Below are 25,122 nucleotides of genomic sequence, written 5' to 3' on the forward strand. Positions count from 1 at the left end.
TTACGATGGCGGAGGAGTAGGAGACACCTTTTTCAGCCAGTCCCCCGAGTCGAGCTGGATAGGTACCAGACCAGCCTAAACAACCACGGAACCACCCTGAGACGCAGGAAGATGCATCTGGATCTCTACAAATGAACATCTCCAGCGCTGAGTACTGAGGTACGAAGCGGGGAGCCATGAAACCGTGCACAGATATCAGAAGATAAACGGAAGGGGGAGGGAGCCGCCGCGTTCGGGCGCCGGGAAGCGGTAGCCACCTGCACTGGGGAGCAGGTGGGGCTTGCGGACGGCACCCAGCACCCGCAAAACAGCAGACTGAGACCGTGAGCCGGGTGCGTGCGCCACCAGGCATCTCGCGGAACACGGGAATCCCGGTGTGCTCACGGGATCCAGACTGAGACCAGGAGCTTCTGGAGCGCGCGGGGCGGCTGGCGACGTTAGAAACACAAAGGACAGAGATGTGCCGGCCCTGGAAGTGAGGGCTGGGACACCGGGTGTGGGGCGCACATCCCGGGACGCTGCAGGGTTGAGCAGCACCAACAGTAATGGAGTTAAAGGCGCCTGGGTGGTGCAGTCATTGAGCGCCTGTCTTCGGCTTAGGGCGTGATCCCGGCGTTCCGGAAAGGAGTCCCTCATCGGGCTCCTCCGCTGGGAGCCTGCTTCTTCCTCTCCCACTCCCCTGCTTCTGTTCCCTCTCTTGCTGGTTGGCTGCCACATAAATAAATAAATAAAATCTTTAAAGAAGAAGCCCACATCCCTAAGATCCCTATAAAACAAGGGGCACGGCCTGGGACCCAGTCAATAATTTGGGCTCTGGAAACCCCGCAACCTCTCTTCATCAGAATGACAAGAAGGAGAAGCCCCCCCCAGCAAAGAAAAGACAGTGATTCTGTGGCCTCTGCCACAGAAATAATGGATATGGATGTAACCAAATTATCAGAAATGGAATTCAGAGTAACGATGGTCAAAATGATGAGTAGAATTGAAAAAACTATTAACGAAAAGGTTACTGAGAATATAGAATCCCTAAGGACAGAAATGAGAGCGAATCTGACAGAAATTAAAAATTCTATGAGCCAAATGCAGGCAAAACTAGAGGCTCTGACGGCCAGGGTCGCAGAAGCAGAGGAACGGGTTAGTGAATTGGAGGATGGGTTAATAGAGGAAAAAATGAAAATAGAAGATGGTCTTAAAAAAATCCACGCCCACGAATGTAGGTTACGGGAGATTACTGACTCAATGAAACGATCCAATGTTAGAATCATCGGCATCCCCGAGGGGGTGGAGAAAAACAGAGGTCTAGAAGAGATATTTGAACAAATTGTAGCTGAAAACTTCCCTAATCTAGCAAGGGAAACAAACATTCGTGTCCAAGAGGCAGAGAGGACCCCTCCCAAGCTCAACCACGACAAACCTACGCCACGTCACGTCATAGTGCAATTCGCAAATATTAGATGCAAGGATACAGTATTGAAAGCGGCCAGGGCAAAGAAATTTCTCACGTACCAAGGCAAAAGCATCAGAATTACGTCAGACCTGTCTACACAGACCTGGAATGAGAGAAAGGGTTGGGGGAGCATATTTAAAGCTCTTTCAGAGAAAAACATGCAGCCAAGGATCCTTTATCCAGCAAGGCTGTCATTCAGAATTGATGGAGAAATAAAGACATTTCAGAATCGCCAGTCACTAACCAATTTTGTAACCACGAAACCAGCCCTACAGGAGATATTACGGGGGGTTCTATAAAAGTAAAAAGGCCCCAAGAGTGATACAGAACAGAAAGTCACAGCCAATACAAACAAAGACTTTACTGGCAACATGGCAACATTAAAATCATATCTCTCAGTAATCAGTCTTAATGTAAATGGTTTGAACCATCCCATAAAACGCCACAGGGTTGCAGATTGGATAAAAAGAAATGACCCATCCATTTGCTGTCTACAAGAGACTCATTTCGAACCCAAAGATGCATTCAGACTGAGAGTAAGGGGATGGAGTACCATCTTTCACGCAAATGGACCTCAAAAGAAAGCTGGGGTAGCAATTCTCATATCAGATAAATTGGATTTTAAACTACAGACTATAGTTAGAGATGCAGAAGGGCACTATATTATTCTTAAGGGAAGTATTCAACAAGTGGATATGACAATTATAAATATATATGCCCCCAACAGGGGAGCAGCAAGATACACAAGCCAACTCTTAACCAGAATAAAGAGACATATAAATAAAAATACATTAATAGTAGGGGACCTCAACACTCCACTCTCAGAAATAGACAGAACACCCTGGCAAAAACTAAGCAAAGAATCAAAGGCTTTGAATGCCATACTCGACGAGTTGGACCTCATAGATATATATAGAACACTACACCCCAGAACCAAAGAATACTCATTCTATTCTAATGCCCATGGAACATTCTCAAGAATAGACCATGTTCTGGGACACAAAACAGGTCTCAACCGATACCAAAAGATTGAAATTATCCCCTGCATATTCTCAGACCACAACGCTCTGAAATTGGAACTCAACCACAAGGAAAAATTTGGAAGAAACTCAAACACTTGGAGACTAAGAACCATCCTGCTCAGGAATGACTCGATAAACCAGGAAATCAAAAATCAAATTAAACAATTTATGGAGACCAATGAGAATGAAAATACAACAGTCCAAAACCTATGGGATACTGCAAAGGCAGTCCTAAGGGGGAAATACATAGCCATCCAAGCCTCACTCAAAAGAATAGAAAAATCTAAAATGCAGTTTTTATATTCTCACCTCAAGAAGCTGGAACAGCAACAGAGGGACAGGCCTAATCCACGCACGAGGAAGCAGTTGACCAAAATTAGAGCTGAAATCAATCAAGCAGAAACCAGAAGTACAGTAGAGCAGATCAACAGGACTAGAAGCTGGTTCTTTGAGAGAATCAATAAAATTGACAGACCACTGGCAAGACTTATCCAAAAGAAAAGAGAAAGGACCCAGATTATTAAAATTATGAATGAAAAAGGAGAGGTCACGACGAACACCATTGAAATTGGAAGGATTATTAGAAATTTTTATCAACAGCTATATGCCAATAAACTAAGCAATCTGGAAGAGATGGAATCCTTCCTGGAAACCTATAAACTACCAAGATTGAAACCGGAAGAAATTGATTCCTTAAACAGGCCAATTAATTATGAAGAAATTGAGTCAGTGATAAACAACCTTCCAAATAACAAAACTCCAGGCCCGGACGGTTTTCCTGGGGAATTCTACCAAACATTCAAAGAAGAAATAATACCTATTCTCCTAAAGCTATTTCAAAAAATAGAAACAGAAGGAAAGCTACCAAACTCATTCTATGAGGCCAATATTACCTTGATCCCCAAACCAGGCAAAGACCCCCTCAAAAAGGAGAATTACAGACCGATTTCCCTAATGAATATGGACGCCAAAATCCTCAACAAGATACTTGCTAATAGAATCCAACAGTACATTAAAAGGATTATCCATCACGATCAAGTGGGATTCATACCTGGGATGCAAGCGTGGTTCAATATTCGCAAATCAATCAGCGTGATACATCATATCAACAAGAAAAGACTCAGGAACCATATGATCCTCTCAATCGATGCCGAAAAAGCATTTGACAAAATACAGCATCCTTTCCTGATTAAAACCCTTCAGAGTGTAGGAATAGAAGGTACATTTCTCAATCTCATAAAAGCCATCTATGAAAAGCCTACTGCAAATATTATTCTCAATGGGGAAAAGCTGGAAGCCTTTCCCTTAAGATCAGGAACTCGACAAGGATGCCCACTCTCGCCACTATTATTCAACATAGTACTAGAAGTCCTTGCAACAGCAATCAGACGACAAAAAGGGATCAAAGGTATTCAAATTGGCAAAGAAGAAGTCAAAATGTCTCTCTTTGCAGATGACATGATACTCTATATGGAAAACCCAAAAGAAGCCACTCCCAAACTATTAGAAGTTATAGAGCAATTCAGTAACGTGGCGGGATACAAAATCAATGCTCAGAAATCAGTTGCATTTCTATACACGAATAACGAGACCGAAGAAAGAGAAATTAGGGAATCCATCCCATTTACAATAGCACCAAAAACCATACGTTACCTTGGAATTAACTTAACCAGAGACGTAAAGGACCTATATTCTAGAAACTATAAATCACTCTTGAAAGACATTGAGGAAGACATAAAAAGATGGAAAGATATTCCATGCTCATGGATTGGAAGAATTAACATAGTTAAAATGTCCATGCTACCCAGAGCAATCTACACTTTCAATGCTATCCCGATCAAAACACCGAGGACATTTTTCAAAGAACTGGAACAAATAGTCCTTAAATTTGTATGGAAACAGAAAAGGCCCCGAATCTCCAAGGAACTGTTGAAAAGGAAAAACAAAGCTGGGGGCATCACAATGCCGGATTTCGAGCTGTACTACAAAGCTGTGATCACAAAGACAGCATGGTACTGGCACAAAAACAGACACATAGACCAATGGAACAGAATAGAGAGCCCAGAAATGGACCCTCGGCTCTTTGGGCAACTAATATTTGATAAAGCAGGAAAAAACATCCGGTGGGAAAAAGACAGTCTCTTCAATAAATGGTGCTGGGAAAATTGGACAGCTACATGCAAAAGAATGAAACTTGACCACTCTCTCACACCATACACAAAAATAAACTCCAAATGGATGAAAGACCTCGATGTGAGACAGGAATCCATCAAAATTCTAGAGGAGAACATAGGCAACAACCTCTACGACATCGGCCAAAGCAACCTTTTTCATGACACATCCCCAAAGGCAAGAGAAACAAAAGATAAAATGAATTTATGGGACTTCATCAAGGTTAAAAGTTTCTGCACAGCCAAGGAAACAGTCAGAAAAACTAAGAGGCAGCCCACGGAATGGGAGAATATATTTGCAAATGACACTACAGATAAAGGACTGGTATCCAAGATCTACAAAGAACTTCTCAAACTCAATACACGAGAAACAAATAAACAAATCAAAAAATGGGCAGAAGATATGAACAGACACTTTTCCAATGAAGACATACAAATGGCTAACAGACACATGAAAAAATGTTCAAAATCATTAGCCATCAAGGAAATTCAAATCAAAACCACACTGAGATACCACCTTACGCCAGTTAGAATGGCAAAAATAGACAAGGCAAGAAACAACAATTGTTGGAGAGGATGTGGAGAAAGGGGATCCCTCCTACATTGTTGGTGGGAATGCAAGTTGGTACAGCCACTCTGGAAAACAGTGTGGAGGTCCCTTAAAAAGTTAAAAATTGAGCTACCCTATGATCCAGCCATTGCACTACTGGGTGTTTACCCCAAAGATACAGACGTAGTGAAGAGAAGGGCCATATGCACCCCAATGTTCATAGCAGCAATGTCCACAATAGCTAAATCGTGGAAGGAGCCGAGATGCCCTTCAACAGATGACTGGATTAAGAAGTTGTGGTCCATATATACAATGGAATATTACTCAGCTATCAGAAAGAATGAGTTCTCAACATTTGCTACAACATGGACGGCACTGGAGGAGATAATGCTAAGTGAAATAAGTCAAGCAGAGAAAGACAACTATCATATGATTTCTCTCATCTATGGAACATAAGAACTAGGATGATCAGTAGGGGAAGAAAGGGATAAATAAAGGGGGGTAATCAGAAGGGGGAATGAAGCATGAGAGACTATGGACTATGAGAAACAAACTGAGGGCCTCAGAGGGGAGGGGGGTGGGGGAATGGGATAGACCGGTGATGGGTAGTAAGGAGGGCAGGTATTGCATGGCGCACTGGGTGTTATACACAACTAATGAATCATCGAGCCTTACATCGGAAACCGGGGATGTACTGTATGGTGACTAACATAATATAATAAAAAATCATTAAAAAAAGAAAAAAAAGAAAAAAAAGAAAAAAAAGGAAAATAACTACTTTCACCAAAGTGATGTGAACTGATGAATTTCATATCTTCAAATCTGTTCCTCCACCTATATTTTCAAATTTAAGATCAATTATCAGCATTACCATTCACCCAGTCAGACAAACTAGAATCCTTAAATCTCACTTTGATTCCTCCTTTTCTTTTATCCTGTACCTAACCAAGTCCTTTCTAAAACCTCCCACATCTGTCCCCTTCGTGTCTTCCCAGAGCTCCTACCATTGAGGCCTCCTCCCCTGACACTACTTCACAGGGATGTTGTGAGGGTTAAACACAATAATAAATGGGAACGTGCTCTGTAAGATGTGAGGTGCTTAAAAAGATTATTTAATATTATCACATGTTTGCCAAAGCGAGCAAGGGGTTAATATGACTTGTTCTTAAAAAAAAACAATTCTGGGTCTTAATCAGTGCCTTGCTTTCTAATCACAAATTACAAAGCATCTGCTTGGCAATCTGGTCTATAATTTTTCTAGGAATCACTTACTATCAAGATGTTCAATGTATAGTTTCTAAGCTTCACTACCACCCCCCTCCATTTTTGAATTTAAAATATGTGATTCTTCGGGTTTCTGGCAAAAATCTTCTATCCTTTTCACTTTGTAAAGATGAGTGGCTACAGTTGTATAAACATTTCTAAGTATGTGCAGCATTCTCCCTTATCATTCATCTATTTCTTCCACTCATTTAAAGTGGCTAGACGTTCTCTTATTTCCTCATCCATTTTGAGTTTCAATTTCAAGGAATCACATTTGAATGGAACAATGACTAGCCTTGGAAAATTGTTTAATTCCTTTCTTGATTAATTAAGATGATCACACTTTAAGTATTATTTTTTCATATTATTAAATAAGATTTTTCTCCCCTCCCCCTCACTATAAGACTTGAAAAGCATTCAAAGTTTCCAAATGTATCAGGGCTCTCTCAATTACCATAAATCAAGGCTAGGAGAATTAAGAGAAACAAGGACAAATACTGGTGAGAAGCAGTAGCAAAAGAAAGTAGGATCCAAGAGAATATAGTGTTTCCACTGACTCCAAGATCAGTTTATAACTAGTTATTAACCTGACAGTTTTTTAAAATATACTTCGAGAATATATTTAGGTTGAAAATCCATTTAAAAATATTAGTTTATAACCTGGGTTCTTAATGTAAGGGATAGACCTTGAATTCTAGGAGCCTCATATATTTTTGATACAAGTTTTACAGGCTAAATTCTATTGTTCCAAATACTGCATAATTTGAGGAAAAGATCTCCATTCAACATGTGATGGCCCATTGATTTCAAGCCATCTTTAATGAAAGTAAAGAATTAGGATAATCCCTGTATATTACTGACTCATTAATAAAGTATTAAAAATACAGGTCATCTCCATTGTAATTTCACAAATGGCCAAGTGAAGCCACATTTGATAACAAGATTTCTGAGGCTAAAAAAATTCTTGAACTTAAGCCAGTCATCTAAACATAATTTGGGAAAAGATCAATCATTTGAGGTGTTCATGTTAAATACAGGAACAACCTACAAAGGTACTCGAAATTCTGGATTATATTGCTTTCTCTACAACTGAAACTAACAAACAGATGCTCTGAGTGCAAGCAAATAAAAACAAAACTGCCCTCAATGAAACAAATGACTTAGTTGGTCCAAAAGAACTAAAAAGAAAATGAGTAAGAATGAAAAAAAGTTTGCAGTTTATGGGTGAAAATATTAAACCCCTGTTAAAGTCAAGATAATGTAACATCTTCAATACAAAGTCACTGCAATCTATTGCTAATAATCTCTACTTAGATGTCTCCTTTTACTGTCTTCTAGCCAATCCCTCATAAAACTCATATCAATACATGTCTACTTCATCCTTATACTCACCTAGGACAAAAAATTTGGTGTTTCTAAGTCTCCTGTTGAGCCTATCCTTAATTCATCCAGAAATCAACCACTCCACCAGTTCCACTTTGGTCCAAATTATAATCATTTCTGCCCTGAATTATGGCAAGAGTCCCTGAGCTGATATCCCTGCTTCCACTGCTGTTCAATCCTCCCTCTTGCCCAAACAGTCTTTTCTCCATTCCAGCCACAGGGTGACTCTTTTAAAAGTCTGATTATATCTCTTCTGTATTCAAAAGGATGACTCCCCTTCTCACTCAGAGTGTTAGACAAAATCCGTACAAAGGCCTGCAAGGCCTCACCCAACCTGATTTCCCATTCCCACTTACCTGACTTCATTCTACTACTCTTACTTTGCTCACTCCACCACAGCCACATCAGCCTTTGAGCTGTCCTCAAACATGCCCAGTACACTCCTGGCTCAAAGCTTTTGCAAATGCCTTTCCCTCTGGTTCAAGAGGGGTATGGAGTACCTACTCACTTCCTTCTGGTCTTGGGGTCAAATGCCATGTTCTCCAGGAAGTCTTCCCTGGCTACCTCTAGTTAAAATTGCAACTCTCTCCCCTTATCCTTCCTCTTTCATGCTTTTTTCCTTTATAGTCCTTACACAAAATGACATAGCACATATTTTATTATCTTAGACCCCCCCATTAGAACGTAAGCTCCATGAAGGAGGGGATATTTATCTGTTCAGAAAACTGTCTGGCACACAGTATATGCTTAATAAATCTTTACTAAATTTATGTATCATTTTATAGTTTACAAACTGCTTTCATGTAAGTTAAATTATATAATAACTCATTTTCTCCTAATTCCTCCTCCTCTCCAAATTCTCCAATCTTTAGGCAGTAGCAATATGGAGGATAGCAAAGAGCTATTAGAAAAAAAGTGGCTGACTATTTATAAAGCTCTTTAAGATAGATACCCCGTATTAATAAGTACATCTATAAAATGAAAGCTCAGAGTCAACATCTTTATTAGCATAAGGTTTCTGGGTGTGGAAGTTTAAAGTAGCATCAGACCAGCCAAGAATCATCAGGAAGAAAAGCCCAATTCAGTTTGTCTTATCAATCTGTTAAACAAACCCTAGGAAAAATGCGAGTTGAATTCAGTGTTCAAGCAAACATTGGTCCGTATTCAATACCAACCTATGCAACACAAGACGCACCTCTCTTAAAATTTTCTATCTGTTTAAAACAAACCTCATCAACTACCAAGTGCTGTCACTGGGTGTGTATGGTCTGTTGAGCATATAGGGAATGTTTTGTTTTGTTTAGCCCGATAAGAATCAAGGCTAGGGAGCGGTTCTTAAAGCCTCTGACCCTATCCCCTCCACTACTAAACAACCCGTTGACCTCCACCCTGTGGGGTCCGGGGGTCTCCCTGGGTTATTTCTCAAACAATTTAATCCTACCATAGGCGAAGGGGTATCTCAGCCAAGGCTCTAGTGATGCCCCGGGACAGACGGCAGATGTCTCAGAGGATCCTCTGGAGTCTCTCGCCCCAGCAAAGGGTGTCTGTCACAGGTATGAGAAAAGCAGCGGACCAAGGAACACGGGGGAGATGACAGATGGGTGAGCACCGCGGGACAGGAGCCCAAGCAGCGACTGCAAGGGTGGTGGCGCGGAAACTGTCAACTCCCCTCGTCGACCTGCCAGCCTGGGCCCGGTCGGGGTGGAGGTAGTGCCACCGCACAGGGCAATAAATACAAACAAGCTCGCAGCAAATCGCCGCCAGCCTACTCGACCTCCGCTCTCCCCGCCCCCCCCGCGCGCCGGGAATAAAGTTGGTGACGGGTGGCCGCCGCGAGGGTCCAGAGGGGCAGGGAGGAGCTCCCGCCAGCCGCTCAGCTGCTGTCAAAGGCTGCCCGGGCGCGGCAGGGAGACATCTCGGAGACCCGGAGCCTGAGAGGACGCCCGCGGACGGGCTTGGGGCCGAGTCCCCCGCGCCCTCAGCCCGGTGGCTGCGACCCCCAGCACAGGCTGACGGCCGCCACCCCCAAACCGCCTTCTCTCCAGGCCATGGATGGTGTCCGGGACCCCAAGCCCTCGGCCAGCGTCATCGGAGCCCAGCGGCCGCCTTTACCTGCTGTGTGGCTGCCGCCGCGCGCTTCCACTCACCGAGAGAATCCCCAGTCGTCGTCGCTGTCGCTGCCGCTGCCGCCGCCGCAGCCGCCGCCGCAAACTCCCAACCCCCGCCCCCTCAGGTAACCCAGGAAACCGGGAACACCACCCCCTCCCTTTCCCTGTCCGGACCCAGACCCGTTCGCCTGCGCGTGCGCGCTTGCCGCCTCGCGCGCCCCGAGCCCCGCCCCTCGCTGGTAGGGTAGCGTCGGCGTCGCAGGCGTGACGCGTGGAACTGCCGAGCCAATGGGGAACGGAAGGGCCGGGCCGAGCCTCAAGGGTGGGGGCCTTGGGGTTTCTCCCAGCGCAGGGGAGGATTGCTTCGGGTCCTCTCCATGTCTGTGCGAGGCGAGGCTAGCTATGTCAGACCCAGAGAAAAGCGACCGTCGTTTGAAAAGCATCAAGCACTTGCGCAGCGTCCGCTTCCTCCATTCAACATAGACGCTCATCCTGTCCTCCTTGTGTGGGTCCAGAGGATGGGGGTACAAGAATATGGGAAGGGGTTGGAAGAGGGAGGAAGGGTTACCCACGAGGAAACCTACTCACCCTTCCTCTGGGGCCTGGAAAAAGCCATTTTGCAAAGGTAATGGTACGCTTCTTTCAGAAACGAAGCCACTGTAGAAGTAATTCAGCGCGAATGTGTGTTTTTCAATTTAGCTCCCTTCAAACACATTTGTTACAGTGCGCACTGTCAACATTATATACCTTAAAATAGCAGTGCCTCCTGTAGGTGGGAGCCGTAGGTTTAATACAAGGATGTTTTGGCTGCATCACTGAGTGCCTGGCCCAGCACATGGCTGATAGGCTGCTGCCACCAGCAGTTTGGCATTTAGGAGGGTACCCCTGGTCACCACCCAGTCTCCGTGACAGTCCATGTGCGGCATGTCAGAGGTACCGGGGACGATCTTGAACGGGGTTCAAGTCCTACCTATTAATACAAACTGTAAGCAAATGACCTACAAATTGACAGGAATTGGCGTTAGAATCAACAACTTCTGTCTTTTTTGCACAGGAATCAAGAAATAGAAATAATTCAGGATGTAATGTCTTAAGGCTGTATACCAAATGCAATTCTCATCTGACCCAATGACAACCAAAGTAAATAGTTGACCAGTGATGTGATTTGAAGCAGCTCTTGGGGAAGATTCTGCACTTCAAAATACTCCCCACTGACGCCTGAAGTTCAGCCATTAGCAACTTGGGGCAGAGGTTGCCCACTTCCTCTGGCAATCTGTTAGAATGCAAATACTCCAAGGATGCACAACAACCCAAGTCACTAACAAATTAGTGAAAGCGATGTCTTAGGAAAATCACTACTCATTAAAAAGATATATAATGAGCACCTACTATGTGCTAAGTACCCTGCTAGGTGCTGGAGATACTTTGGTGAATTGCCCTGAACTAAAACAGGAAGAGGAAGACAAACTTGACCTGTTTCACAGTTTTACCTAAGAGTGAACCTACTCCTATTTTCACATCAACTTTTACCCACTATCTTAAAAACATCTTTTTTTTTTTTTTTTTGGACAAAGAAGTCATAGAAATGATAAGTAACAATCCAGTTTCTGTTTCTCTTGAATGCAAGATAATTGATGATCATGATTTTGTTAAAGCCAAACAGAATGAAACAGACTTTGTATTACAATGGTACACAATTAGCCCTCAGAGTATTATTTATTTGTAAAAGGCACAAAGTAATGTCATTTCTAACTATTCTTTTCTCTGTATATCTATATAACCAAGCTACCTCAGTATTAACTTTGTTCAAAAGTATCTTAGAACATAGATATTAAGTATACATAATTAGATAAAACTTAGTTCAAAAGATTTCAAATGAACACAAGAAATGTGTAACCATGTACATTCAAAAGAAGAAAGAAAAAAGAAAAAATGAATAGATATGTAGAAGGAAGCCTTACTTATATATGTATCACACTTTGGAAAACTTTGTAAGTGGGAAGTTCTCCAGCTAATGTGACTCTAAAATTAGATTCTAAAAATCAAGATTTTAAAAGATGCAGTTAATGTACAGTTGGCCCTTGAACAACACAGGGGTTAGGGGTGCTGACCCCTGCTCAAAGAACCTTTGACTTCTCCAAAACTCAACTATTAATAGCCTACTGTTGACTGAAAGCCTTACCGATAACATAAACAATTAATTAACACGTATTTTGTATACTGTATTCTTCAAGCAAGCTAGAGAAAAGAAAATATTAGTGAGAAAATCATAAGGAAAAAACATTTATACTAATGTATTGTACTTATTGAAAAAAATCCATGTATAAGTGGACCTATGCAGTTCAAACCCATGTTGTTCAAGGGGCAAATGTAAATGTGCATTTCTTATTAATTATTCACCAAAATGCCTTACAATAATAATTTCACAACTACATGGATATATAAATCAGAACATGTCACACCTCCACTCAAAACCTTGCAATGGGGGCACCTGGGTGGCTCAGTGGGTTAAGTGTCTGCCTTTGGCTCAGGTCATGATCCCAGTTTCCGGGATCAAGACCCACATTGGGCTCCCTGCTCAGTGGGGAGTCTGCTTCTCCCTCTGCCCCTCACTCTCCTTGTGCGCGCTCTCTCTCTCTCACAAATAAATAAATAAATAAATAATCTTACAACAAAAACAAAAACCCTGTAATGGTTCTCCCATTTAACCCAGGTAAATACCAAATTCCTTATAAGGGCCTACAGAGCTCTACACCACCCAGAACCCCGCAACCTCATCTCTTCCTACTCTCCCACCCCTGCAGACCTACTGTTTACCAAACATCCGAGAGACCTTCCTGTCTTCAGGCCTCTGCACTGGCTGTTCCTTCAATCTGAAATGTCTTTTCTCCAGATAGCCACATGTATAACTCTCTAACCTCCTATATCTTTGCTCAGATGTCACCTTCTCCATAATGTCTATCTCAACATTGTCCTTAACCTTGATAAGAGGAGATTCTGCCCTGGGCCCCACACTTGAGTGTCCCTCATATCACAAATGCCATAGGTTATGGATGGAATTTTTCCTGACCCCTCTTCCCCAAATGCATATGTTAAAGTCAAAAGCCACAATGGGACTCTGTTTGGAAATAGAGCCTTTAAAGAGGTAATGTTAAATAAGGTTGCAAAGGGTGGGGGCCCTCATCCAATAGGACTGGTGTCCTTATCAGAAGGCAAGAGACACCAGAGCTTTCCACACATGTGCAGAGGAAAGGCCACATGAGGACACAGCAAGAAGGCAGCTATCTGCAAACCTCACCAGATATCAGGAAGAGAGATCTCACCAGATATCAGCCCTGCTGCCACTTTGATCCTGGACGTCCAGCCTCCAGACTATGAGAGAATATATCTCTGTTGTTTTAAGTCACCCAGTCTGTAGTATTTTGTTAAGGCAAAGCTGGAAGACTAATACACTCCCCAAAATAATTTTAATAAGGACGTACTACATAACTTACACATCTATTATGTTCATCTTTATTATCTCCCGCATATAGAGTTCATGAAGGCGGCAACCTTTGTTCTGTTTATGATGTATCCCAAGTGCCAGAACAGTAGCTGGCACATAGCAAGCATTCATCATAATTTTAGATGAAGTTTGAAACTTCAATGCCCACTGCCCTGCACTGGAGTAAAACTGGATATTCGAAGAAGTGGTAGAGAGGATGCAGGGCTTCCATTTTTGTAATAGGAACATGGTCGAAATTATACAGATTTCCACATTTGACTACAGATGGGGCAATTGCTATATTAAAAAATTACAGTGGTGCCTAGGTGGCTCAGTCAGTTGAGCATCCAACTCTTGGTTTTGGCTCAGGTCGCGATCTCCGGGTTGTCGGATGGAGCCCCACGTGGGGAATCAGCACTCAGCGGGGAGTCTGCTTCTCTCCCCCTCCTATTATGCACTTGCTCTCTCTCTCAAAGAAAGAAAGAAAGAAAGAAAATATTTTTTTGAATGATATATATACAAATTTAGTTTTGGAGTGCTTTATGTTATTAGGATGTATATGACTCTTTTAAAAATGTGCTTTTTATTAGGCACCTTAAAACCTATGGAAGAAGTCAGTTCTTAATGTCTCCATTAAGCTGTTTAACAACATTTGCTCCTTCTTTTTGCAAAACTTATCAGGTTAGGTTTTAAAAAGATTTTTAATGTAATTTTCTCTACTAAATCACTGATAACTTTTTAAATTCCCCAAAGTATGTATATTTTACTTTAAAAACTCTTCTGTTGTTACAAGATTTGTAAACATCAAAAACACTTTATGAGGTGCTTTTTACAGCCAGTTAAAAGTGTTAAAACAACCCAAATCTCTCTTCTTTGTTGTGGAACCTTCAGGCTGAGTGTGTCTTAGTGCCCTACTTTCGTGTGTAGGAAAGACTGCACTTGTGGGCAGCAGTGTCATTAATTCTCAAAGAAGTTTTTTTTTTCTTTTTAAATTCTGAATTGTCTTTCTTCTTAGAATGGAAAATACTTGCTGTCGTAATAAATGCAAATGTTAAGATGGGTATACAATATAGAAAATGAAACTCTTCTGTGATCTCATCCCAGAAATAGTCACTAGTAAGTGAGGTATACGTCCACGGAGACACACACGCACACACACACATGCACACACACACACACACACACACACACAGCTATAAAGTTGTCACCATCATTGAAAAAGGAGGAATTTGACTCAATTATTGAGTGTAATTCTTACCCAAGTGACTTACTTGCCATTTCTTATTTTAACAGTTGATATTTGCCTGTCTTAATTCCCAATATGTTCCTGTGCTCAACGAGTTTATGATGAACTTTGAGTTGTAACCTGCATGAGCTGTTCATTTTGCGAGAGCAAACTAAGGCCATCCTACACAATAGACAGGCTAACAAGTGGGAAGAAATTAAGAAATGTTATAAGAAATGCATGACTGGTATCCGTTGCCAAGAGCCCGGGGGATCATAGCAGATTTAAAAAATCTTAAGAACCCTTTAAAGCTCATGGTATCTCATTTAGAAGAGCACGAAAACGTATCTGCAAGTTCACAGAGCAGAATATCACTTGACAGTTCAAAGCAATGATTGGAAAGGGCTGGTCAGATTCAAGGTAGGAACAGGTGAAGGTATATATGTGTTTCACTGCCCACTCAAAAAAACCTGCTACATGAAAAGATTCTTAATATGTACACTTTCTCTGTAATTTCAAATACACCACAATTTTGGACTGCTTCAAAAAAAATGTCTCTAACTCTACCCAATACCAGACATAGAATCCACCAGTAATGTTGTTGGATGGATCCATTATTTCAGGCCTTGATTCAACTACAGGGTATTTTCCATGTACTTGCAGTGTCCGAGGCTTTGGGATACAAAGGTAGAGGAAAGACCTGGGACTGCTGGGGACCCCAGACAGGAAGACACGCAGTGACAGTGGAGGGTGATGAGGGTGAGGATTGCGTCATGCACAGGGATTCCTAGGGCACGGTGGCGGGACATCCAAACCCACGTCTGGGATCAGAAAAGCCTTCTTGGACAAGCTGACTCTAGACTTGAGACTTAAAGACTCAGCAGGCTTCAGGCAGGCCGTTTTTTTGGATATGCACCTTTAGTGCCCCAGTCTAGATGAACCATATCTTAAAAATGATAGGAGTATCGTCAGTCTTTCACAAAGTTAAGTTTATTCAATTCAGAAATTCCCCTTCTGAAACTATGGCCGTCCTATTTCTTCAGAATTTAAATAACCTTCCTTCAGGATATGACAACAGCCATGTGTATGTTCAATGTCCTATCTTGACAAAGTGATTGGCAATAAAAAGTTGGCAAGCTGATTGGTCCCTGGAAGGGTTTGTTGCTCTGTTCTTTTTGTCGATGTGGTGGCTGTTATTATTGCTGTTGTTGTTGTAGCTGTTTATAAAATCCACGTGTCCAGAAGCCACTGACAGCAAGGCCAGGACAGGCCTGGCAGGGTGTTCCAGGGCCATGCTCTTCCTCGGACCGGCAGCATCACCTGGGAACTTGTGAGAAATCCAGAATCTCAGTCCACAACCCCAGACTTCCTGAGTCATACTTGGCATTTCAACAAGATCCTCAGATGATTTATATGCACATTAAAGTTTAAAAAGCACCGCTCCAGGAGAGGGAACAGCATGTGTACAAACTGATGAGGGAGAGCACGGTGGCGGGAAGACCCTTTCCAAAGTTGAAAGAGTAAAAGCCACATTTCAAGGAGGGTGAGGGTGATGTTGGCAGGGCAGGCCGGAAGGTGGGCAATGATTAATATTTTCCCTCTGCACCAACTGTACCCAGATAGATAACTGCTCCATATTTCATCCTGGGCATCTTATTTTTTATTTTTACTTTTCTTAGAGGGGGAAGGAGAGAGAGAGTCAGAGAATCTTAAAAAGGCTCCACGCCCAGCTCAGGGGCTCAATCTCATGACCCCAAGATCATGACCTGAGCCGAAATCAAGAGTGGGATGCTTAACTGACTGAGCCGGCTACACAGGTGTCCCCATCCTGGTCATTTTAATCTTTTTTTTTTAAAGATTTTATTTATTTATTTGACAGAGAGAGAGACAGCCAGCGAGAGAGGGAACACAAGCAGGGGGAGTGGGAGAGGAAGAAGCAGGCTCCCAGCGGAGGAGCCTGATGTGGGGCTCGATCCCAGGACTCCGGGATCACGCCCTGAGCCGAAGGCAGATGCTTAACCGCTGTGCCACCCAGGCGCCCCTGGTCATTTTAATCTAAGCCACGTTCCATATTGCTTCCGTTGCTCAATCACTTGTTGCAGAACCTCAAAACATAGGTTAAACTCTTGGAGGGCAAATAAATATCTTGGGCCTATTGGGTGGCAGTTAGTGGGATGCATCATAACTGTAATAATAGGTCATGCTCACTCTCCAGAGTGGCTGGTGAAGAGTCTGTTTTAATGAGGACCAGACACCAGAGGATAAAAATCTACCTAAGCCAGGGCGCTGCTATATCATGTGGACAGAAGGAGCCCTGTCCCGCCTAACAGGTTTGCTATCTCAGGTAGACTTCGTCCTATGCTGCCATAAGGCTACGCTGAAGGTACAAGAGGCACTTAGTAATTACAAGTTAAGATTTAAATTCAAGTACGCATTTCCTCTCTTTTATCTGCCAAAAGAGAAAGTACATCCCAAGTAAGTGTGACAGACAAGCCGGAACACAATCTCAGATAGTCTTCCTTAATTTCCCTGCCTCCTAATAGCTATCCTCATTCTTATTGTTAGTCTTCTCAAATACACTTTGACTTTATTGTGTGGTGAGGACTCTATTTTATCTTTTTGTGTTCGTTTTAAGCAGATAGAGGCTGCTCAATAAATTTTTCGAGTAAATGAGGCAGATAATGATACAGAGGAATACAAGTAGCTGGAAGAATTTTCCATGACCGATGGTCAGTCATGGTCAATGGTTGTTAGAGGATGTGTGTGTGTCTTTTATACTTTAGGAGATTTTATTTAAATCCTGATTTTCGTGCCTGGAATATCAGAATATTTTCTATCTGGGTGCATTCTGACGTGGCATCCTATTTGTTGGTAAAGCACTGTTTTATGCAAAGAGAAATCAAACTTATAAAAATTACATAATCATTTTCCCCAATTCACCATGTAAACTAATCTGAGAGGTTCAGAACCGTCATATATTTGGGATCAGACCTGCGTATTAATGCGGTGTGGACTCCCCTTGAGCCTAAGCTATGTTTACCTATGGAATTCAGATAGTGGGAGTCGTAGGGGTCCCAGTGGGACCCCCCAGGAATAGATCTGCGTGAGTGAGGGAAGAGTCTTCTGGGGAAGTGGGCACACAGGCTTCTCTAATAACAAAACTTAGGTTGCAGAGGGAAGGGATGATTGTATGTACGGCACAGTGTCTGGTATCCAAATTTGTTCTCACCAGCATCCTGGATCTAGCTCTAAGCCCTGAGATTTGAAGATATTTGAAAGGCATCTGAGACTTAAAATGGCAAAGCCTGTTTGTGTAGAGTCCCTGGTTCCAGGGAGCACTACATTAGAATCCATGCAACCAAGTAGTCATATCAGACAGCGGAGAGTGGCCCCATGGCAGGTGGGGGGGGGGGGGCAGTGTGTTAGCCACAGCAGCGGGAGGCCACTTCATCAGATGTTTGCCTGGAGTCTTAGATTGTAGCACAAACCCTTCTCTCTGACCAGCGTGTGCTGGCATCAGGGCAATAAGGAAACATAGGGCTCCACAAGAACCTAGAAGTCATTTTAGAAACCCTTGACATGGGGCCAACTTTTCTGTTTTTAATGCAGCTGTCCCGTGAGCAAAGTCCTGAGAAAGCTGCATCACTTAGCAGAATAGATGCAGCCCGGACGTGCCATCTTATTGAAAATCAAATACAGAATCTGTTTGGAAGTATACCATCTGACACAGAGAAGTGGTCTGAAACACACAGTGATATTGGGGAAAAACTGCAGACATTATGCTGGAAAATCAATCACTGAAATAGGAAACGAAGACTCCGTGTTTCTAGATTCTAGGACTCTAACTGAGAAACTAGTTTATCAGATACAGCATATTAAAGCATCATTGTGAACTGCAAAGGACCTTAAATAAGTATCTAAAAATATCTGGGCCCAATTAATAATGTACTCTTTTGGATTTTTATCCATAAATTAAAAAATATATATACCATCTTGTCCCTTCCCACATGTTAGTGTAGAATAGTTGAATCAGCAAAACCCCAAGGCAACATCCCAGGAGCAGGGAAGCTCAGCCTTCAGCGAAATAAGAACTCCCGGCTGGTAGATGCTCTCGCCAAAAAGTATTGCCTCCCTAGGGCAAGGGGGAAGTGACTCTGTGGCATGCGACTCTACCCCTCTGGGTGGACTTTGTGGCCAGTGCGCGAGCAGCCACTTGACTCCGATTCTCCCAAATTCTGCAATTTCTGAAAGATACTCCCCTTTCCATCTTCCCCTCCTTCCCCCCAACATCAGACACACTCTCCTAAAGAATCAGACACCAGCAACCAGAAATAAAAAGAATGATTATAGCCCCGCTTCTGTGATCACTGTTCATACAGCACAAGTGTCTTCTCCAGACGTTAAAAGCATCCACCAAGAATGTGAGGTCACCAAATCAGAATAATAGATGACCAGGAAATGTCATGTAAAGCACCATCTTAGGGTCACCCACCCCTCAGGATAACCTCCCCTGATTTGTTTCCTACTCAGCCTGTAGTGTCATTTCTGGAACTCCGCTGCTGACCGGTAATTAGGTCGACTACACAGCACGAGTTTCCGGCTGGGATATAGACAACATGTATTTACTGACAGGTGTACCTCCGCTCGTGATTGGAAACCTGGCTTCGAACCCTGCACTTGTGATCCGCTACGCCCAACTTGGGCAATCTAGTTCTTCATACGTTGAAGCAGCTACCAGGGGAACAGCTAGCCCTCCCACCATAGCTGATTCTTAACGAAGAGAAATGGAATTCAGACATTCACCGGTGGGGAGGATGCACTGGTGGGTACGTGGGGGTTTCCTGAAATCTGGCAGATTCAAGTCAGATACATAAGAGATGTCTTCAAAAATAAGCTGAATCCATGGCCATTGGGGACTGGGTTAGCCAAGGAAGTGAGAAACAGTTGAGCACCAACAATATTCACCTCAAGTGCCCCTGAAAGGGACCCTCTGTGGCTGCCTAACCAGATGCTTGAGAATTAGCGTGATAGACACCATTCAAAGGGAAAGAGAACAGGGAAAGAACGTTTGCCTCCAAATGTCTTAACACCATGCATTGCCTGCATCTTTTCCCCTCTAATTCGAAATGTGGACCTTATTTCACACTAAATTCCTTTCTATTTTCCAGGCCTTTTCTGAACTCTCTAGCATAGAGAAATACAGATGCATAAACTGAAAACTGAAAAGGCATCTTTGCTGTCAGAAGAAGGGCTGTCTCATCCCCCCCCTTTGATATAACTGCTGTTCAATGTGCAGCAGTGGGCCTTCTGCCTTGCACACACAAGTGATTGATTCTATCACCCGAATCCCAGAATTGTTCCAAATAGGTATCTTTTTCCTGACCACTTCTTCAATTGCAGGGAGTGAAGAGGGAGGAAGGGAGGAAGGGAGAATTCATCCCACTCAATGTTAACTTATCAGCCTACGTGGAAAAAAAAAATTCAGGAGTCTTGCCTTATACTCCCTTGTCTTCTGGAGCAGTCCAGAAAACATGCAAGAGAGGAATGTCGTTTATAAGACCTGAAAGTAACTCTGTTGGTCAGTTCTTTGAAGGCAAGGAAGCTCTGTGGATTTATGATGCAGTAAAATTGTCGTAATTTGGCACCAACATCGTTAACGGTGACTATAAAGACATCTTCGGCACAGTGGTACTGTAGGCCAGAAATAACCATGTGGAGTAGGCTAGAATATTCTACCTGCAGATTTTCATAAAAACTCATGCCAATACTGCCCAGATGGAATGCACACATAAAGCATAGGACTTACCATCTATTTTTACCAAGAGTATTTTTAAGGAATTTTTTATCATCTTGGCTCAGGGCTTTCTTTCTCTGTGCCTCTTCCTTATTTACAAAAACCACTCTCCTCAACTGTCATATTTTAAAATCCTGCCAGCTACTTTCTTTTCAGATATTCCTCTAATGCCCCTGGAATTCTGCTTTTTACTCAAAGATATTTTTAATCTGAATAGGAATGATCAAGCACTGCTCTGGTCCACCCTTTAAAGAACCCCATTTAGCTTCCTTTGAGAGATGGTTATGAATCCTATTGGCCTGCTAAAAACGCCCCAATGTTCCCTGGGGTGCCAGTCACGATGATAATTTGGATGATCTCCGTTTGTGTGTTTGTTTATTTTGAGCATTCGGATTGCTCTTTTCTCATGACTGTACAGGAACATTTGTTATTTTACTGATGGTAGAATCAGAGCCTAGAGAACCAGTCACTCACTGAAGGGGAGGGGTAGGGCTGGAATTCGGGATTCTTGGCTCTACACGCCCAAGCAGGTCCTAACCAAGTAGTAACTGCAAAACTTACTAACTAGATTTCTTGAAAGGATTTTCTTAGAAGCATCTTGCCAGAGTCTAATTTTAGAGTTCAAGTGTTATTAGCACTTACACATTTCAAGGGGTTTGCAACTTCCCTATGTGGGAAACATACTTCACTGCAGGGCAGGGTCAAATATTCTTTGCAGTGTCTTTGCTGTGCTTTAAATTTCTAGCATTCCTCCAAGGGAATTTATATATGGCTACATTCCCATATTGAAAGTGAACAGTTACCATGCACAATTACCTTTGAGGGAAAAAGATAGGAGTTAGGATGATCATACGACCCAGCAATTCTACTTCTAGGTATAGACCCCAAGAACTGAAAGCAGGGACTTGAGTAGGTGTCTGTAACACTGATGTTCATAGCAGCAGTATTCACAATAATTAATAGGTGGAGCCACCCAAGCAACCGTAAATGAATGAATGGGTAAACAAAACGTAGTAGGTCCATACAATGGCATATCTTTCAGTCTTAAAAAGGAAGTTCTGCCACAGGAACCTCGAGGACATCATGCTAAGTGAAACAAGCCAGTCACAAAGGGAACTATATTGTATGATTCCACTTATAGGAGGCACCTAGTTTACTCAAATTCCTGGAGACAGAAAGCAGAATTCTGCTTGCCAGGAGCTAGGGGGGATGGAGAGTTCATGTTAAATGAGGGCAGTTTTAGTTGCGGATGACAAAAAAGTTCAGAGATGGATCATGGTAATGGTTGCCCAACAATGTGAATGTACTTAATGCCACAGAACTGTATCCTTAAAACGGTAAAAATGGTAAAGATTTGTGTTATATATAATTTCTCTCTCTCTCTCTCTCTCACACACACACACACACACACACACACGGAGACAGAACGATTAACCTTGATCTGGAAGGAGAGGGATGGAGAAGTCTTCTCAGAGGACATGGCTTTGTCTTGAAAGATGAGGAGAGGTGTGGCGGGTAGGACAGAAGAAAAAGGCATTCTGGGCTGAGGGAATAACGTCAGGAAGTAGTAAGGCAATTGCAAGGTCATATTCCAGGAACAGCAAACAGTGCAGGCACCTGGGTACTGGCAGGTAAGTTACAGCAGCCGAAGCCACAATGGCGGGGTGCGGGGGTGGATCCTGAATGCTCCTGCGTGCCCTGCAAGATGTCTGGGCTTTATTTTGCGGCCAATGGGAAGCCACTGGAATCCTTGAAGCTTGGAGACATGACCAAGCTTGCATTTTAGAAGTTTCGCAGTTGTGTGAGGAATGGATTGGAGGGGAAAGAGATTAGAAGCAGGGACTCCAGCGGTTAGACTATTGCACTAGCTCAAGGGAAAGATCATGAGAGTCCAGCTGAGAGGATGTGCGAGGAGAGGGGCAGTCCAAGGGCATGTGGGAAACACTGAGAGATGGGGAGAAAGGAGGCTTGTGGAGGATAGCTCCCAGGCTTTAGGCTTGGCTTCATCCATACCCCCAGCCAGGCCGACCCACCCACAGCCTCTCCAGGTCCCCTGGCTCAGAACAATTGCTCAAGACCCACACAACCATGATCCTAAGTCGAGCTTGTTCTTGCCTCGCAATCTCTAAAATCCGGTCTTCCACACTATCCTCAGCCACCTCCCTATTGGATGGGCATTCTGGCTCCTCTTAGCATTCCTTCGAATCTCATCCCGTCTTCCCCTTCCCCCACAACGCCAGCTGTGGGATTTCTTACTTGTCCCTTCATAATTCCCCACTCCAGTTCTTAGCTCTGTGCTCACTCCCCCTTCCTCGCAGACCAGTCTCTGGCCTTCATGATAGGGGGACAGGGAGGGACTTGAAATTTCCTTGGCAGAGATTAGGAATATAATAGAGGCTGAAGGTTAGACAGGGCTAGCAGTAAGGGGTGAGAGAGAGAGAATGAGTGCACTCGGGGTCTGCTGGGTTTCAGGCACCCGGGAGTGCATCTGCACCCATTTATTAAACTAGTCCTTGTAACGTGCCCCAGACACGATGTGCCCCAGACACACCATGTCAGTTTCCTGGCATCCAAGATTCAGAGCTGCAGTCCATCTAGTGAGGGTCTTCGGCTCAGCCCACTCCAGAGGAGTATCTCCATTCTCCTCTTTCTGCACACTATCCGGCCACTCTCTGAGCAAGCTGCCCGTCAGAACCACCTCCTGAGAGCACGGGCGCTGCCGGGAACCCGTCTGCTAATCACCCTCCTCAGTGGTTCTAAAGTTCTCAGCCTATCCCCAGCCTGCTCCCAAAGCAGTGCACACTCTTAGCTGGCACCGGGAAGTCTCAGAAACGCGTTAACCTACCTGCATGGTGATTCCCTTCTTCGGGTGAGCAAGGACCTCTTCCCTTTGGTAGCCCCACTGCAGGCTAATTAGCAACAGTCCACTCGGTCAGTGTCAGGGAAACGGGTCTCCTCCATGCTGCGAAGCAAGCTTCGTCGCTTGTTTGCAGTTAACTTCTGGCTTCCGTTCAGCTGACTTAGGGAAGGATCATTCTCCTGGCATCATAAGAACATGCACAGTTGAGTCAAACAGCCTGGGAGATGGCAGAGGCAAACCCTGCGGCACTGTCTGATGTCACCAGAGGAAGATACGGGAGCAGATGGTGAAGGCAATAGCTCCATGTACCACAAGAACCTCAGAACCCAGCCCCCCCCCCCCCAGAAGAACGGATAAGCTGCCGAAAGAGGCAATGCACCAAACACTCTGGCACTATAGCTACTCCCATCCAAGCCAAATCGTCCTTGGAAATGGCTTCTTGTCTGCCTGAGGCTGCTTTTGTATTTGGTGATGGAGCTGGGCGATCTCTGTGTTGCCAGGAAGGCGAGTGGCCCTCTCTGCCCCTGGCTCTTTGGCAGGTGGCCACACTCGGATCACATGGGGAATCTGGCAAATCAAGTCCAATTCCCTTGCAGTGGAGCTGCAGCAAGATTTCCAGTTAGTGATTTCGTGGTGGCTCCTATGAGTCAGAGCGCCCTGATTCTCCTGGCAGAGGGGGAGGGCCTAAGTTTGTCCCCAAGAGGGTCATCATTACTCTTGGTTTGAGAATTCTGCAGTCTTTGGAGGCCAGAGAATGAAGCTCACCACAAGAATGAGAATCCTGAGCCTAGCCACTGCCGCCAGCCACCTGGTGGCAAACTTTCACCCAGCTGGTAGTGCGGATTTTCGCCCTTCCTTTGTGCTGACATCTGTCTCTCTCCTTTTTAAAGCTGCTGTTATTTCTTGTTTAAAATTTTGATGAAAAATAAATCAGAAAATGAAATAACATTTTGATTAAAAACTGCTGTCGTCTTTTAAATCCCATGCCTATTAGGGATTTCTGAATTTATACTTCTATTACCAAACCCATGTGTGGGTACATATAAAAATAATTAATAGCTCCCCTTTATCGAGCATTTAAGCCAGGGCCTGGGCTAGCATTTTACAAGTATTGTTGTATTTAATCTTCACAACAATTCTGCCAGGGAGGTATTTTGTTCCCATTTTACAGATAAGGAACCTGAAGCTTGCTCAATGTCATACCACTTTCAAATGGTGGTACCAGCACTTGAACCCAGCCCTGTTTCGCTTCCAATAGCGTGCTCTTAACTACAGACTAGACTGCTGTGTGTGTGTGTGTGTGTGTGTGTGTGTGTGTGTGTGTGTGGTACATATATGTATCCATAGACATCATAGCAGATGTGCAGTAAATACTTGATGAGCCAATATTACGTACTTTATGTATTTGCTCAGAACTCTTAGGGTTGTTGCTGTACCTGGACATTGATGCTTATCATAGTATTTTCCGGACACAGATGAGAGCTAAAGAAATTCATATTATAACATCATGCCAGAGCCTAGAACAATGGCTGTTAAAGTGGATGCTTGTAACAGGTATTACCACGTTACTTACGGTTCTCAATTTCCACGCCTGGCTGCGCGCTGAAACACCCGGCAGGGTCTTTATAATTAGTTCCTAAACAAATAACTGTCAATGTATTCTGAGATGTTCTGTGCGGTGTGCGTGTTAGGTCCTTGATAATGAATGGTGACCACGACTCCGCCCCGTGATGTCTATTACCGTCGGGTCACGTGACTTCTCCAGCCACACTCAGTGACAGGAGTGTAGATGACTGTATTTGCCATCCTTGTATC

At 43.6% G+C, this 25,122-nt stretch overlaps 2 protein-coding genes across 2 annotated transcripts in view; one reads left to right on the forward strand and one right to left on the reverse strand.

Annotated features, from left to right (window-relative positions):
• Positions 1–10,058, reverse strand: part of LYST (lysosomal trafficking regulator) — a 187,660-nt gene extending 177,602 nt beyond the window's left edge. Inside the window, exon 1 of the mRNA XM_040624366.1 lies at positions 9,949–10,058. The gene's annotated coding sequence lies outside the window, so the exon portion shown is untranslated. The remainder of the gene's footprint in view (positions 1–9,948) is intronic.
• LOC121101187 overlaps positions 9,434–25,122 on the forward strand; it is a 56,969-nt gene continuing 41,280 nt past the window's right edge. The window contains exons 1-2 of the mRNA XM_040623789.1: positions 9,434–9,543; positions 9,674–10,069. Of these exons, the coding sequence (XP_040479723.1) occupies positions 9,434–9,543; positions 9,674–10,069 (506 nt within the window). The remainder of the gene's footprint in view (positions 9,544–9,673; positions 10,070–25,122) is intronic.

Source organism: Ursus maritimus, unplaced genomic scaffold (assembly GCF_017311325.1).
Source record: "Ursus maritimus isolate PB19 unplaced genomic scaffold, ASM1731132v1 scaffold_7, whole genome shotgun sequence".
NCBI lineage: Eukaryota > Metazoa > Chordata > Mammalia > Carnivora > Ursidae > Ursus > Ursus maritimus.